At 42.2% G+C, this 18,363-nt stretch overlaps 1 protein-coding gene across 10 annotated transcripts in view; it reads left to right on the top strand.

Annotated features, from left to right (window-relative positions):
* The window catches only part of LOC115075772 (ankyrin repeat and fibronectin type-III domain-containing protein 1-like), a 1,084,545-nt gene extending 1,068,961 nt beyond the window's left edge, over positions 1-15,584 (top strand). For all 10 annotated transcript variants that reach the window (XM_029576526.1, XM_029576524.1, XM_029576522.1 and 7 more), the window contains one exon: positions 14,718-15,584. In XM_029576526.1, the coding sequence (XP_029432386.1) occupies positions 14,718-15,008 (291 nt within the window). In that variant the 3' untranslated portion in view covers positions 15,009-15,584. The remainder of the gene's footprint in view (positions 1-14,717) is intronic.
* The last annotated feature ends 2,779 nt before the right edge of the window (positions 15,585-18,363 follow it).

The following is an 18,363-nucleotide window of genomic DNA, read 5'->3' as shown; positions in this document are numbered from 1 at the left end:
TTCCCCATTTCTGACTTATCCGGCCCACTGATCCTAGCCGAATATTCAGCATTGCCACTAAGCCAGATAAGTAGTACTTATCCGGCTAAGTATGATTGTGAATATCAGCCTCCATGGTTTTAGTTCAAATCTTAAACCCGTCTGTTGGAAAATTTTAAAAAGTCTCTCAATATGTGAGACAATAATATGCAGCTCCTTCTCAGGGCTCACATATGAGAGGCAGGTGCGTTGCCAGATTTGTGTGGGTTATCGAGATGTGTGCACATTTTAAGGGTGAAGTTGAAGCCGGCAAATTCCAGCTCAGGTTTGCAGATTTTTTTTTTTTGGGGGGGGGGGGGTTAGTTTCTGCAGGCTCACTGGGAATATTCTTCAGTCTTGATACAGCAGACTGTTTCCATCATCTGGCAAATTGTAACCACATTTTTGATGGCCTGAATATCAAACTATATTCTAAACATATTTTTCACCCAAGGTAAATCTTTAATTGGCCAATTGCTTTGACCAACAGACATTCCAGACCTCTCACCCCCAAATCCTTTAAACTGGAAACTTTTCTATTTTATCCAGCTTTCTTGTAACACTGTCATTATTTATTAATCTTTGTATAGCCTTTAGCTTGATTTTATAAGACCCCCCTGGATAAGGACACCATACAAAACAATAATAATAAATAGGCATGACTTAACTTAGCTGATGTTGGTGTATGTTGGGTCGGTACTGGCTGGGTCAGGCAGCACTGATTTGTTCCACTGTCACATAGGGAACAGCAGACAGTGTTATGCAACTAGTAGCGGGTACATCTTTGTGAGCCTGCTGGTGGCAGTGTGCCCTGACCACTGTTTTCTCTAAGCTGTGCATTTGCACACACAGGTTGTGAACCCTGTGCACAAGAAAACCAACTTTATTGCTATTGTACTGGCTCATAGTGCACAAATTTGAACTCAACTTATAAAAAGTTGCACAAAAGAACATGCTAGCAGAAGTAGTCTTTCAAAAATTAGAGGGAAAATTGGCCATGATAGATAATGTAGAAATGTCACATGTCTACAAGTGCTTCCTGTCTGCTGCCATGTTATACTGTGAAAGAGGGGAAACATGACATTCGTGCCCCTAGTAGACCAGCAGAGAGTGTAGTGCAGCTAATGTAGTGCTATTGTGGCATGCATTGACAGGTATTATAAATATGCTGAGTTAAGAGCCTGCTGCTGCCACTCGGTTGTGGTTGTTATCCCTGATTCTTTAATTCTGTCAGACACACACTGACTGAGTTCCACCAGCAACAGCAAGATTGAGCATAAAATATACCATGATGGGTCAGACCAAAAGTCCATCCAGTCTCCAACAGTGACCAAGCCGAGCCATTAGGAAGTACCCGGTAAAGCCCAAAGAGTAGATCCAATTCTTTATTGCTCCCTTCCAGGAATAAGAATTGGTTTTCCCTGAGTCCATCTGACTAATAACTGTTTATTGATTGTTCCTCCTGGAACTTGTCCAAACCCCTTTTAGACACAGCTAGCATATGCCTGGACCATATCCCCTGGCAGTGAATTCCACAGCTTAATTGTTCGTTAACAGGAATTTTAAATCCCTGGCGAGCACGAATATGGGAGATATGCGCGTGGCTGGGCTGAGTGCATTTTCAAAACGACCCGGCCACGCGCATATCTGCCATTATGCACGGAAGAGCCGGGTTCTTTAAAGGGGGTGGGGGGCTGAACCCGGTGAAGCACTCGCCGGCAGCTGGCTGGCGAGCAGAACTTACAGTAGCCTATCTCAATGCTGCCCAATGTGAATAATCAGGAGTGTCAACCCTAGGTCTGTGCTCTCCTTCCTTTGACAGACAGTAGTATCACAACAGAGATATGCATGTTACGATTTAGAGGCAACCTAAAATAGCCTCACAACCAGGATCTTCTGATAGTGTGAAGTGGTGGATGTGGGCCTGCCTCCTCCACTCACTAGTTATGAATGAATATTTGGACACTTATCTGGCTACATTTTAGCCAGATATCTTATTATCCAGCTAAAATTCAGCCAGATAACTTAGGTATTTTGAGAAGGAGTTATGTTAGCTGGATTAAGTTTTCTGGCTAATTCTGATACTTAGAGTTAGCCAGATAATTATCCAGGTAAGTCTGGTCATGCTAAAGAGCTGTCCTAAAGTTAGCCGAATAACATTAAGATAGCCCGGCTGTACTCAATAGTGTGGCTGCACTATTGAAAATACCTCCAAAGTTAGCCGATTGTACTTAACTGAGTCTTGCCAGTATTAATACTCTAATTTTACATTCACCACATTGTAAAGTGATGTCCTTTTTCTTTCTCCAGAATAGCGGAGAGGGTAGGGGTGGGGGGTAGTTTTCTTATTTTTTTTAATTTGAAAGCTCCAGTTTGCTCCTTATAAGAACCCTTCTCTCAAAAGTATTCATAATTAAGGGGGCAATATTCAAACAGCTCTCCTGGTACCCAAGGACCTTCTACCTCATTTTGAAAGGGAAAATACCAGCAGGGGAGAAACAAAAGCCCTCTTCCTAGTATTGTGGCTCACTGCTAAATGGTGCCACCTAGAGACAGGAAGGCAGTCGGGGTGTGCAGTGTTTTGTTTGTAATGTAATTTTCATTTTGTGCTGGGTTTTTTTTGCTTGATTTTGTTTGTAAAATGGTTCATGGGAGGGGGGAGAGGGTTCGGTTTTCTCTGATTTCATGGTTAATGCGCACTAACCTGACTTAGTGGATTAAATCTAAGTTAGTGCGCACTAAGTCCGTTTAGTGCGCACTAAGACAAAACTAATAAAAACACAAAATTTCAGTGCGTTTTGTTTTGTGATTCCAATGAAATGAAACAAAATGAACAATGTTGAAATTGCTTATTTTGTTTTAAACAAATGCACATCCTTAGTAGGCAGTGTCATTCAGTGGTGAGTCACAATGGTAGTAGGAGGACCCGTGTGTCCTCCTTACTGATGAAGATGGGGACCCTCGGAAATCTCAAGTGCATGGGAGTCCAAGGAGATCTTAAGTCTTGGGCTCAAGAGGGGAAGGGGGAAGGTGCAAGAAGCCATTATCTTTGCACTTGGGGGCCAGAAACCTTGATGTTGTAAAGTCAGGGGTCGGGCCCTCACAAGATGATCAATCTACACAGGTGGAGTTGGGAGAGAGGTGGATCCCTGGTTAGGGTGTGGGTAGATTTCTGGTCACTCAGTGGCTATATTATAGCCAGCAAATTGAATTTAAGACAATTTTCAGCCGCAACCTAGATGACTACTTTCTCCATCAAGACTTTCCTACATTATTTGTGCATGTATACAATTTTATGAATCTCTTTCCAGTTTTTACAGTTAAATCTTTCAAAGCAATGTCACATTATTAAACAAAAACAAACATACAATAAAATCATATCAACCAAGTTTTCACCTTGCACCAAAACCACATCAAATCTGTCTCCTCTTTAATTGATAAAGGAAGGTTTTTCCTACTCTTTCTCCCTATGACCATCTTTCCCTTCCTCATATCCTCTTTAGTTTCCCCTTAATGACCTTGGGTCTGTTTGTACTCCAAATTCTCACTCCTCAGCTGCAGATCCCAGCTTTTCCTCCCCACAACAATGCAGAGCCCTGACTCCTCCTTCCCTGCTTTACTGTCTGGCCCTCTCATCCACCCTTATGCTCTGTCTCCCCCATCTCCCCACACCTCCTTGCTCTGTTTCCCTCTGTCCTCATATTGTGCAACAGCACGGTAGCACCAGTGGGGAACAGGAGGGAGGAAGAAGCCAAAAGCACATCTGTGAAATATTGTTGCTCCTGTTTCCTCCTACATGAGTGGTGATAAGTCCTAAGGGAGCAACCTGCTCCTATAACCCAGTCATTTTGTAGCACCGGCAAGTCACTCATCAACTTCTATTTGCCAGTCACTGCTGGCAACTGGGAATTTCACACTTTGTAATGTATTTGGATTTTCAAAAAGCTTTTCATAGTAACATAGTAAATGATGGCAGAAAAAGACCCAAATGGTCCATCCAGTCTGCCCAGCAAGCTGCTTGGGTGGTAACTGCCACTCCATGCAAGTTCCATCGTGCCTTCTGTTAAGGGTAGTAACTGTTGCTCCATGCAGTTTACCCCAATTTGAAAATGCTCCATCTAAACTTAGCAATAGGTTATCCCTTTTCTTCATTTCCATTCTCTGTGTTTATCCCATGCTTTTTTGAATTCCATTCGCATTCTTGTTTTCACCACCTCTTCCAGGAGGGTATTCCATTCATCCACCACCCTTTCCATGAAGAAATATTTCCTGACATTGTTCCTAAGTCTAACCCCTTGGAGTTTCAAATCATGACTGCTAGTTCTACAGCTTCCTTTCAGATATTTAAAAGTGTATATCATATCTCCTCTGTCCTGCCTCTCCTCCAGGGTATACATATTTAAGTCTTCCAGTCTTAACTCTTTTTGTGCAGACCCCCCTGCCATTTTGGTCACCTTTCTCTGGATGACTTCCATCTTGTCTCTGTCCATTTTGAAATACGGTTTCCGGAACTGAATACAGTACTCCACATGAGGCCTCATCAAAGACCCTGTACAGGAGCATTATCAAATCTTTTTTCCTGCTGTTTATGCCTCTCTCTGAGCAGCCCAGCATCCCTCTGCCCATGTCACATTGCTTTGCTACCTTCAAATCATCAGATACTATCTCTCTGAGGTCTCTTTCTCAGTTCTTGCATATCAGTTTCTCACCATTGTGAATTCCTTTGGATTACTGCACCCCAAATGCATGACTCTGCACTTCTTGGCATTGAATTCTAGCTATAGGGCCGGTGCAGGAATATTTGGCACCCTAGATAAACCATTGGTCATTCACCCCTCCCTTCTTTGGTGGTACTGGCTCTGGTACATCACCCCTCATGTACTTTTGAATGCCTTTATTTTTTCAGTCACATCTTTAGTGAATTGTATCAGATTCCTTTTCCTCTTACCTTTATTTACTTTTGTTACATATAGATTTGTCTTTATTATAGCTCCTTTCAATTTATCTCACACTTGTTTTACGTCACCCTTCTTCCACCCAGTCTTCTAGCTCTTCAAGGGACTTCCCCAATATACCAAAAATCTGTATTTTTGAAATCGAGACTGCTGTTATCAAAGCAGGGGGACAACTCTGTGGCAATACTGTGAACTGCTATGTGGAAGATCTAGATTATGTTCTCAGACCAGGCTTTTACTCCATAGGCTGGCCAAGGCTGGGAATGCTGATTAGGCAATGTTCACAGCCCATGTGGCAGAGGATGGCCTAGTTATTGTGCAGTAGTGACATCTAGTGGCTAGATTTAGATTTCATGATTACATGGAGAAAGCCCGTCCATGGCTCAGCGCCAAGGATTGTCCATCAGTGACTGGGCTAAGTAATTTGGGAGCAGGATATAAAGTACAGTGGGAAAATAAAAGCAGGGCTGTTGCAAATGAAAGCTCATGATATCACAGCTCAATGCAGACCAGTTACAATTGAGCTGGAAACCCAAGGAGCAGAAAGAACTCGTGTGAACTCCACACACACACACACACACACACACCCAACACACACACACACACACACCACACACACAAAAGATCCCTCATCAAAGGCTAATAAAGAAACTCAATTGCCATGGATAAAACAAAAGTTTTTACAAATCAAAACCTGGTTGGAATACAGGAAACAAAGGATAGGATTAAATGGTCCGTTTTCACCATGCAGGAAGGTAAACAGTGCTATGCAGTATATTCAACTATCTGGAAAATACAGCCAAGAGTAAGGTGGCAAAGTCTGTAGCTGAAAAAGAATTATTTCAGGTAACCAAAAGTATTGTGAAGAGCTACAAAAACAAATGGGAGATGAATTTCAACACAGATAAGTTGAAAACAATGCACATGGGGGAAAAATGTGCAATAATGGGTTCTAGTTTGGCCGTTACCATTCAGAGAAGAGAGAATTTCCATATGAGAAGAGACTCAAAAAATCTCTTTAGCTGTGAAACGAGATAACTTTAGAAGCATATGTATTAATAGGTGGTAAAATAATCGGTTAATACATTAGCAGCCAATTTTACCACCCGTATTAAACTGCTGTTAAATGCAGTATGTACTTAGCTAATGATGTACAGAATGCTGCCGCTCTATAATGGCCTCTCTAAAGTGAACACAGTCATTGTAAGTATGGCAGCACTTTGCATGTCCCTAGCAGGTGTGGGCTCCCCATACTAACAAGCCCAAAGTTAAAGGGCCCTTTCTCAGGGGGAAAATGACTCTTCCCCTCTCCACCCCCACCCCCCCCCCCCCAACCCCCTCACATGCACGCTTCAAAAATCCCCATCTTCCCATGCTCACAACTTCCCTGGAAGGCAAATGGGTAGTTCAAAATAAGAGCCAGCAAAATCTCCATATGGCATGGGACTAGCAAATTAGGATGGAGGTAGGCTCTTCTGCTGCTGCTTCTCTAGTCCTGGGGGAGAGGGTGGGGATAGTGTGTCACATCATGAGCATGGGCCTTAGATTTCCCGGATGGGTGGGTTTTGCTTGGAGGGTTTTGGCCAGCAGGTAGTGGAGGTTTGGGGGGTTGTCTTGTCCTATTGAGGTTGGTGGGGTAGGATAGTTGTTAGTGCACTAACCTGGTGAGAATAGCCTGGTGAGAATAGCCACTGCCATTAGCAATGGTAACATGGAATAGACTTAGCTTTTGGGTACTTGCCAGGTTCTTGTGGCCTGGATTGGCCACTGTTGGAAACAGGATGCTGGGCTTGATGGACCCTTGGTCTGACCCAGTATGGCATTTTCTTATGTTCTTATGAGTACCACAGCCAAGGGAAATTTAGGGCTGAATTTTCATAGCCATTTATGGAATCCCCTCTTTGGGGATCTCTTGAAATGCAGGGGTGCACACTGTTGTCCCCAGGGCCACATTATCCCAGATCTCCCTCTTCTAATGCCAACACAGTCCACTGGAGGCCCTGGGGTGCCAGGGTTCTTTCTGGCAGGGAGGAGGATTCAAGCTCTGGGCTCACAAGGGTAGGGACCAACACAAGGCTTTCCAGTTGATCTCACAAAAAATAAACTGTCCAAACGTACCTCTTTATTCATTTCTAGAAGCTGAGTCAGTGTCCCTTAGGCTGGCAAGCACTAGGCAAAGACCCAACACGCCTGAGTGACAGAATGTGGACTCCTAGTAGGGACTGGGATCTCCTTTTTCTTTCTCTGATGGTAAACGTTTGGACTTCAGGTAGTAGAAAGTCCCATAAAGTGTTCAAAATCCAAGACCTCTCCACCTCCTCAGCAGGCAGGAACTGGTAGCCAAAGAATTCCTCTCAAAACAGCATGAATGAAATTCTCTGTAAAATGTAATTCGCTCTTCTCTGACAGGTCACTGCTGTCTCTTCCTTAGATGGGCGGAAGGAATTCCAGCACTTTATCCTGACCCCCCAAGGCAGGGGTGGAAATCCTCCTTAGGCAGCAGCAGGCGCCCAAAAAAAAAAAAAGCAAAGCTCTTAGAAAACCAAACAGATCTTCTCAAAACTCCTTTTCTGCTCCGAGACATCTCCTGCCAAACCGTGGGGTGCTGCACCAGGAATCTGCATTGCCCATTTTTAGTTCTGATTGGACTGGAAGACAAAAGGAGCAGGACAAGAAAAAAAATATTAACATGTGTGTCATTTTGAACATGGTCATGTTCATGGTACTAATGTTGCATTATCAGCATTGTATGCAAAGCTTTAATACATCTGCATTACTTAATACACACAGGGCTTAAGAGAACATGTCATTATAATTGTATGCAAAAGTTTAGGCACCCTGGTCAAATTGTATGTTTCAATGAATCTTTAAGTGAACAGAAGCAGTATAACTTCTATATGGTACAAAGTTAAATACATCTTTAAACAATATTTAATGCAAAATTATTTATTTACTGATTTTTAAACACACTGAAAATAATACAAAAGTGAATATGCATGTGTAAAAGTTTAGGCACTCTTCTAGTTGATTCATTGCAATTTTGTTTTATATGTTTTTATTACTGCCTAAAACATTGATTGACTCATTAGGCCTTCCATTTAAGAATGAATTGTACTGTCTACTTTCAACAACCATTGATTCCTCTAAGCAGCTGTCTCAGCATTTGAAAATGAAGGAAATTTACTCTTACAAAACAGAGGAAGGCTATAAGAAGTTCTCTAAATGCTTCTAGCTAGCAATTTCAACAGTCAGAAACGTTAAGAAATAGAAGATGCATTGAACTGTTGAGGTCAGGGCAAGATCTGGAAGACCAAGAAAAATCTCTGATAGAACTCCCCAAAACCTGGTCAGATCTACCAAACAGAACCCATAGATCACTACAAATGATATGCTGAAAAGTTTAACTGCCTCTGCAGTACTTGTTCACAGTATAACATTGCTTTATACAATAATGATCTGTGTGGAAGACTTGTCAGAAGGAAACCTTTTCTACCACCTCATTACAAAACTTTGATTAAGCCGGAATCTTTTTGGAATAACGTGCATTGGATTGATGAAACTAAAATTTAAACTGTTTGGTCTCAACCGCACATGATGCACTTGGAGGGAAAAAAGGTGAAACCTTTGGGAAAAGACTATGTAGCTTGAGATTTATTTAATGTTTGGGTGCTTGCCAGGTACTTATGACTTGGATTGGCCTCTGTTGGAAACAGGATGCTGGGGTTGATGGACCCTTGGTCTGACCCAGTGTGGCAATTCTTTTGTTCTTATGTTAAACGTGGTGGATGGATCTATTATGCTTTGGGGTTGTGTGACAGCTAGTGGCACGGAAAGATTGTGTGGATGAAAGGAAGAATGGATTTAACTAAATAACAAATCCTAGAAGCTAATGTCCCACAATCAGTAAAGAAATTAAAGCTGAAAGGAAGTTGGATATTTTAGCAGGACAACAATCCAAAACATACCTCAAAATCAATCATGAAGTATTTACAGGGAAAGAAAGATGAAGGTTTTGGAATGGCCTTCACAGTCCCAAGACTTGAATATTTTGGAAAAGCCATGGAGAGATCTCAAATATTGTAGAGTATGTAAGGAGACCTAAGAATATTTCTCAGTTTAAAGAGAGCTGCAGGGAAGAGTTGGAAAAAGATCCCAAAAGCAAGAATAGAAAAATTCCTAACCAGCTACAGGAAATGTTTGGAAACTTTTATGTCTGCCAAAGAAGGTGTTAAAAAGTACTGACTTAAAGGATACAAAAACCTTTGCATGTGCTATATTCACTGTGGGGTTTTTTTTGGGTTTTTTTTATTTTGAATCTGTAAAACAAAAACCCTACGAATAAACTGTAATGATGCATCAAAATTTGCCGAATGTCATGTTTAGCTTTGCACCATAAAGAGGCTACGTCTACTTCTGTTCACTTAGACATACATTGAAACATACAGATTGACCAAGGTGCTTAAACTTCTACACTCAACTGTATATAAAATCACAAAAGGTATGGAGAAAGCAAATGGGGAACTGTTATTCATTTTATCTTATAGTACAAGAATTAGAAAATACCCTAATGCAGTACTTCTCAACCCAGACCTCGGGGCGCACCTAACCAGTCAGATTTCAGGATATCCCCAGTGAACATGCATGAGATAGATTTGCATACAATGGAGGCCATGCATGCAAATCTATCTCATGTATATTCACTGGGGATATCCTGAAAACCTGACTGGCTAGGTGTGCCCCAAGGACTGGGTTGAGAAGCATTGCCTTAATGAAACTGTCACGTAGCAAGTTTAAAACAAACAAAGGGAAGTACTAAGTTGTAAGAAGCCCTGCTTTGTTTCAGGGTTGCTGGGATCTGAGTACACCATCCCAGGAGCTGTACAGGATTGCAAAGCTGGACATTGGTCTAGATGAGGGCCGGTCTTCTGCCTAGCCAGCCCCTTCTCCCGCAGGTTGAGCCCTTGGGTTCTGGGAGCCAGTAGGTCTTTGCGGTGGCAGTACATTTTATTTTTTTAATTTTATTTATTTATTTATTTAGATTTATATTCTGCTTTTTGCACTTTTTTTCAGCACTTCAAAGCAGATTATATTCAGGTACTATAGGTATCTCCCTATCCCCAGAGGGCTTACAATCTAAGTGTGTACCTGAGGCAATGGAGGTAAAGAGACTTGCCCAAGGTCACAAGGAGCAACAGTAGGCCTCGAACCCTGGTCTCCTAGTTCGTAGCCCACTGCTCTAACTACTAGGCTGCTACTCCTGGTGAGTCAAGGCTGGATGAGGCAAAGCAGGTGTCAGTTGAGCAGACTGGAGCTTAAGGACTGGATACTGGAGCTGAACACAGAACAAGGACTGGCAGCAACAGGCAGCAACAGGCAGCAACAGGGCAAAGATATTGGGCATGAACTGGGGCTGGGGTAAGGCAAGGCAGAAGCAAGACAGGGAAGGGATACTAGGCTGGGCAGCCCAAGAGAAGACTAAACAAAGACAGGACTGGACAAGACCAGACAAGGACTAGGCAAGACAACACAGAGCAAAGAACATAAAAGCCCGAAGGCAGTAAGGCTGGATGCCAGAAGGCCACTAGGATATAGGCCTGAAGAATGCTATGTACAGAGAGGCCAGAATAAGCCACAAGGCAGGATACAATCATAGAGCAGGTCTGGAGGCCACAAGGCAAGGAAAGGCCTAGGAGTAGGACACAGAGCAAGGAATGGCCTAGACAGGCCACAAGGCAAGGTTCAAGATGAGAGCAGGCCCAAAGGCCTTAACGCAAGGTAGAAGAATGGCCAGGTCAGAGAACCAAGGGTGTCTCCATGAAGAGGTAAGGTGGTTCTGGCAAGGCAGAGTTACATAGGGCTGAGGCTTGGGCATGGTGAGAGCAGTGAGAAGGAGCTTAGCAAGGCTTGTGGTGAGGCTTGCTGAAGGCCTCTGCAGGAGAGGAGGAGTCATAGCAGGCAGGACCAGGGTAGGTGAAATCGTGACACTTTGAAATCATGGTACAGCATTTGCATGCATAACTGGACATGTGGAGATTAATGCTAGTATTTTATAAACTGTGCAGCCCCCAAACAGTTTATGAAATACTGTGTATTTTTGCTCCAAAAGTATGTGCTTATGTTTCAAAATATGCATATATCTCCAATGCAAAAAACTTTATGCACTCTACCCATTTTATAAACAGACGCACATACATTTTATGTGGAAAATAACTGAGATTGTGCAAATAAACAGCCAGAATGAAACACAGAGGCAGATATTTTATAAAGTATGCATGAATACTTGGTATCACCAGTTCACCCCGTCCTTCTCCAGTTTACATAGACCCTCTATCACTTCACCTCAAATCCCCACCAGTTCGCACCCAAATACTGCAGACAATAGACGTCTGATCTCACTTGAACTAGTTAATTAACAGGTGTAAAAGTATACAAATAATAATGTATATGTGTATGTCTCTTGCAAAACAGCAACTACCGTACATACTTCTGAACTCGGCCAGATTGGCCCGTCAGCCCCCTTTTCCCCCTGGTAAAATATATGCATGAAACCTAAAATACATGTGTACTCTCGACATTTATAAAATAGCATATATGCATGTGCATGCTACTTACAAGTGTATCTGCTATTTTAACACATGGAACACCCTTTGAAAAATGTCCTCCATGATGTAGAGTTAACTTCTGAAACTCATTGCCACGGAATGTTGTGAAGGCAATAAATGGATTAAAAAGGGGATGAAAGAAAGGTAAAAGAGATCATTTGCAAGCTATTTAACATGAATTATGGGTGTCCGCCCTCTGTCGGTTTAATACATCCTTGTACCATAACTGATAAAAAAAGTGGATAATGGCCAGCCCGGTGGGTCAGTACTGTGCACTGCCATTCGGAAGGTCCCTAATTTGATCCCCATTGGCTGGGCCTGGAGATACTATGAAGGTAAGCATTCACAGTCCCTGAGGGGAGGAAGTCATGGTCATTGCTTAAGGGTAACACCCAGTGGCCGGATTCAGGGCCCATGTTTGCAGGGTTTCAGAAGGAACTCTTTTTGCAGGACTGTCCTCGCAATGACTAGATTAAATGTAAACTGGGAGGGGATTAAAAAAAAAGAGGGAAAAATCCCCAGTTGCTAATAAAAGACCTCCTTGCATAGAGGTAGAATTTGAGACCTCGGCCTCAAATTCTACCTCTATGCAGATGACGTTCAAATCGTCATTCCCATTCACAACTCTCTCTCAGATGCCCTTGCCTTCTGGAACACATGTCTTGCCAACATCAATGACTTCCTCACCAACATCCACCTCGCTCTAAACTCCTCCAAAACAGAGCTGCTCCTTATCTCTCCTCACCTCCCTCCCAAACCACCGATCTCCAACGATCCAGCTTTCAACGTCATAACACCCCAACCCACAGTAAGAGACCTTGGGGTTATCATAGATCAACAACTCAATCTCAAAAAACAGATCAACTCCATCCTCAAAGAAGGTTTCTTCAAGCTTCACATCCTGAAGAAACTCAGACCCCTCCTCCACTATCATGACTTCCGCACCGTCGTCCAAGCCACCCTTTCCTCAAAGCTGGACTACTGTAATGCCCTCTTCCTTGGCCTACCCTCCTCCACCACCAAGCCCTTACAAATGCTCCAGAATGCCATCGCCAGGGTCATCACCAACTCAAGGAAAGCTGATCACATTACCCCAATACTCAAAGAACTCCACTGGCTCCCCATCGCATCCCGAATTCTCTTCAAAATTCTAACCATAGTGCACAAGTCCATCCACTCGCACAATTCCAATTGGTTGGATGAACCCTTTCGTCCTATACGCACTGAACGACCCACTCGCACTGTCAACAAAGGCACCCTCTCCATTCCCCCTTTGAAAAAAGCCCACCTCTCCTCTACTAGGGACCGTGCACTATCCATTGCAGGCCCTAAACAATGGAACACCCTCCCTACCACTCTCAGGCTAGAGCCATGTTACGCCAAGTTCAGAAAAAAACTTAAAACATGGCTCTTCCGACAAGCCTACCCTGATTAAGTACACCGACTTCTGCAAGTATCTTGCCTACGCCTTGTATATTCCTGTAAATAGTCCGTTGCAGTTTTTATTTATTGCTTTAATTCCTCCACCTCCTGCTCTTTGTATACTCCTCCTTGTTCGCCCTCCCTGTTCATTGTAATTTCTACCTTTAAAGTTACATTGTAAACCGGTATGATGTATGCATACTAATACCGGTATATAAAAGTTTTTAAATAAATAAAATAAATAAAAACTCATGACATTGAATCCCAGCTCTGGTTCTCATTGAGCTGGAAGTACAAAGCAACAAGAGGAAACTTCCAGATAAAAAAAGAAACTGGAACATTATGGACAGCTTTGCACATGCTCTATTTTTTTTTATACACTTCCTCTAAGCACCCAATGTTCACAGCCGTGGTCAATTCTTACATTTATATTGAGTGCCTAAGATGACAACTCAAATGTATACCTTCAAGTAAAATTATTTGAAAGACGATTATCAGTCCATTGGGTTCAACTTTCCCTCCTCAAAAAAATCCACATTTGGACAATTATTTTTTGCGGCGGTTCAGAGGAATTCATGAACCCAATGGAAGCTCAAATAATTATGTTGTACAGATTTTTAAAAAAGCTTTCTTTCTAACTTTAATGTCTGCATCAACTCTTATTGATTAAAATTATACAAACTTTCAATACCAAGTACTATATATTGCTAAGACGGTAACTTTTAAACCAGTGCACATGTGCGTGCATTTGTTGGCCCATGCCCAGGAACGCTGTTATTTTATAACTACTCGCGTATATGCACACATTATAAAATAGCCTGACCACATGTGCACAGAATTGTAAGTGAACACGCACCTGGACGGGCAAATGCCACTTCTACTGCGTAAGTCGGAGGATTTTAAAAGCCAAGTGCACTTGGCTGTTTTCCCAATTCATTCCCAGTTCACCAATTAAGAGATAGGACTTCTAAATCCCCATAGTTTAATAGCCTCCCTTCTCCCCTGTTAGCCACGACCTTTAAAACCCCACAGATTTTCTAGAATTTTTTGTTTTACATCTTACATGACATTCATAGCAGGAGTAAAGATATGTGTCAGGGGACCCCGTCACGCACCAGTGCGTGTAAATATGTATATGCAAATTTAAAGGTAAAATCCATAAATGCCGATTCCCCGCCCTCACCATTCCCATGCCCCGCCCCTTCTGCAAACCTGTTGTTTGTGTGCGTAATGGCATGTACACGCATATTCCGGAGGCTTTTAAAATCCACTCGGCATGCACTGGCCCAACATATTTGCACATCCCCTACTTTTGGTGAGCATCGGGCTTTTAAAATTCATCTTTGTTTTATAGGAGGTCAATTACATTCAACTTAATCTAAGAAAACAGTATTTAATGAAATAGTCAGAACTGTGTTTTGGAACAATCTTTTGTTCCATTTAGAGTTCCCAGTTTGCAGTATTCTTTGGATAGCTTAGCTTACTGATCAACTTGCACAAGGTTATCAGATACCATTAGGCTATTTTCAAAGAAAGATAGCGCCTGCCAGCGTCTATTAGTCTTCAGTATATTCAGAATATGAGCATTCATCTAGTATAGTATTCAATTCTCTGTAACTTTTCACGAATACATTTCTTTACAGAATATACCATTGCTGAGTTTGCCCAGATTTCTCCCTGGTTTTGTTCATATGTGCTCTTTCTCTCTCTTTCTGTCCAGCTCCATGTGACCAGCAAGACATCAGCTCAGGAGGTGGTAAAATTGGTGGTGACAGAAATGAACGATGTATCCAGGACCATCTTGGGAAATACAGAGGCCTACTGCTATGGAGAGGACCAACTAGATCACTTTGGATTGGTGTTTGTGTTGGACAACAGCAACGAACAATGGCTGCCTGATGATTTCCTGCCCCTCTCGCTTCAGGCTTCCTGGACCACGGGTCAATTCTGTGTCCGGATTCGGGAAACCTCTCCTCTTTTGTTCCAGTTTGGTCCTGCAACCACTGTATGAATATAAAGGAGCTAAAGGATACTGGGTGAGAACAAATTCCATGGGGTTTACAGCTCATCTGCAATGCTTCCATCTTAACAGCAGTCATCCTCCCATCAAGGATAAGGGAGAATACAACTTTTTTTTAACCAAAGACATATCAAGACTTGTTTTTATAACTGCAAAAGATGAGGGTGGAGCATGGTAGAGCAAGTATCTAAGTACCCAAGAATGGTCACTGGAATGGAATTTGGAAAACAGACATTTTTAGGAAAGAAAATAGACATACAGAAAAGAAGCAATACATATTTTTCTCTCAGAGGGTTCCATGTTTGGGTTTTTACTAAATGAAAAGCCTCAGAGACTTAATGGAATTCTGAATGGTGCCCCCTCCTACTTGCTCAGAAGAAAGGGAACAACCACAACAGTCAAAAAAAAAAAAAAAAGACCTTTTAAAGGAAGATTGTTTTTGTTTACTGTGTTTCACTGTATCTTGAGAAATATTTTATTGCATAAATTCCTGGAACAAAATAATTTGTTTTCTTAAAAAAAAAAAAAAACCAGAAGAAAAAAAATAGTGTGCCAGAACTACTCAACCAACCTGTGTGAAAGCTGTCTGCCATGTCCTCTCTCTACTCTTGCTTTTATGGTGAAAATCCAAAAAGAAAAAAAATCCCACAGCCAGGCAAAGAGTTTGTCCTTTGCAGTTGAATTATTAGGGCTTCCTGTTGACATCCTACAGTGTCATTCTTTGCTTTTGCTTTTTCTCTTGGTTGCTTTTTGTTTCAGTGACTTGTGATTGGCCAACGTATGTCCAATAGCATGATGTTTGATTGGCCACTCTCCATTGGTTTGAGGACATTTTAAACTCCTTGTGGACCTTCTCATGTCTCAGATGTAGTGTGCTGGTTTAAAACACAGCAAAACATTGCGTTCTTAATTGATGGTGAATGTTTAAAATTTTCCTCCCCATTTACTCTTTCCCTCCCTAGTCTCCTTCACATTACTCTCCCTCTCTCCTCTTTATTCCTGCTTTTTCTTTCTTATTCATCCTCGTGTCTCTTTCCTGCCCTCTTCCAACCTTTCTTTTCTGTTTCAGAGTTTCTTTCCAGACTACTGTTTGGTCAGACAAGCAGTGACACATATCAAAAAGATGCTAGTTTCTTTAAGAATAATAAAAAAAACATAGAATGATTTTAAAAAAAAGTGCAAGGCACTGGTGCTATGTGTGTACAAATTTCACAATTTTTTGTTATTTTGAGTTGTGAAAGTTATAAAATATATAAATTTGGTTTGGGAAATCTGTGATAATGGCTTTTCCTAAATGACAAGGCTCCCAGTGAAGGTATGGGACCAACCTATTGCAAAACTATCACAAAATACAAAAACTGAAAGGCAAGCAATTACTATACCAATTCAAAATCCCAAAAGAAAGATTCAGTCTGATTTTAAGAAAATACTAAATGGAGGCATCAAACAGGGATTTTAGCAGTATCAACACTTCAAATCATCCCCACACTGGTCATCATTTGCCACAGTTTGTTTTTTTTCTCTTTGATTGCACTGGGAGACTGGGCATACAAATGAAATGTAAAGTAGACAAATGTAAAGTGATGCACTTACGAGCGGATTTTAAATGCCCTGCCCGCGTAAATCCAGCCGGATTTACGTGAGCAGGGCCCTCGCGTGCCGGTGCGCGTAAGTCCCGGGGCTTTTTAAAAGGGGTGTGTCGGGGGCGTGGCCAAATGACGTGGCGTTTCGGGGGCGTGACGCAGCGTTTGGGGGGTGGGCCCGGGGGCATGGCGCTGGCCCGGGGGCGTTCCGGGGGGGCATGGCCGCGCCCTCCGGAACAGCCCCTGGGTCGGGTCTTGGCGCGCCAGCAGCCCGCTGGCGTGTGCATATTTACGTCTGCCTCCGGTAGGCGTAAATCCATGGTTAAAGGTGGGGGGGTGGGTTAGGTAGGGGAAGGGAGGGGAAGGTGAGGGGAGGGTGAAAGAAATTTCCCTCCGAGGCCGCTCCGATTTCGGAGCGGCCTCGGAGGGAATGGAGGCAGGCTGCGCGGCTCGGCGCACGCAGGCTGCCCAAAATCGGCAGCCTTGCGCGTGCCGATCCCGGATTTTATAAGATATGCGCGTATCTTATAAAATCCAGCATACTTTTGTTTGCGCCTGGTGCACGAACAAAAGTACGTGATCGCGCTATTTTTTAAAATCTACCCCTTAGGAAAGAGTAACCCAAATTATAGCTACAAAATGCAAGATTCCACATTAGAAGTCACCATTCGGGAAAAGAATCTAGGTGTCATCTTTGAAAATACATTGTTCATTGTGCAACAGCAGCGGCCAAGATAGCAAATAGAATGCTAGGGATTATTAGGAAAGGAATGGAGAATAAAACAGAAAATATCATAATGCCTCTATATCGTTCCACGGTGTGACCTCTTCTTGATGACTGTTTGCAGTTCTGGTCACCACATCTCAAAAAAGATATAGCATAATTAGAAAAGGTACAGAGAAGGGCGACCAAGATGATCAAGGGGATGGAACAAATCTCCTATGAAGAAAGGCTAAAGAGGACTCTTCAGCTTGGAGAAGAGAAGACTGAGGGGAAATATGATAGAGGTCTATAAAATGAGTGGAGTGGAATGAGTAAACATTAAATCAATTGTTTACGCTTGTGAAAAGTACAAGACCAGGGGACACACAATGAAGTTACATTTAAAACTAATAAGAGAAAATATTTTTATGCAACGTTTAATTAAGCTCTAGAATTCATTGCCAGAGGATATGGTGAAAGCTATTAGTATAGCTGCTTTTAAAAATGGTTTGGACAAGTTCCTGGAGGAAAAGTCCATTAACCATTATTAAGGGAGAGCTGCAGAAATCCACTGCTTATTTTTGGGACAAGCAGCTTGGAATCTATCTACCTTTTGGGATCCTGCCGGGTACCTGTGATCTTTGGTCTGACCCAGTATGGCAAGCCTTATGTTCTTATGTACGTTGTTTCAAAAAATATCACCTCAGAGAAATCAACATGGAAAAAAATGAAAAGCTTTATAGAGTCTTGAAAAAGTCACTTGGCTTGTAAAGGTGCCCCAACTTCAAATCCTGACTCGAAGACTCCAGGTAAAGCATCCAGCTTTTCAAATCAAAGAGCATTTCTCTTCTGGGTTAGAAGTAAAGAGTTATCTGGGGAAAGATGGCCTATACTATCATTTCATGATCATCTCCAGCAAGAACTCTACTGCAGAAATCTAAATGGAGCCCTCATGTCTGCAGTTCATCTTCCAGTCAGCATCCTAAACCTTTAGTATTCAAATGTTTTATTTTACCTCATTTTATGAAGCAAGACACAATTTAAATCCATTTTCTCTGTA

The sequence above is a fragment of the Rhinatrema bivittatum genome, chromosome 14 (genome assembly GCF_901001135.1).
Source record: "Rhinatrema bivittatum chromosome 14, aRhiBiv1.1, whole genome shotgun sequence".
Taxonomy (NCBI): domain Eukaryota; kingdom Metazoa; phylum Chordata; class Amphibia; order Gymnophiona; family Rhinatrematidae; genus Rhinatrema; species Rhinatrema bivittatum.
Note: the sequence above shows the minus strand (reverse complement) of the source record. Positions and strands in the feature narration are given on the sequence as shown.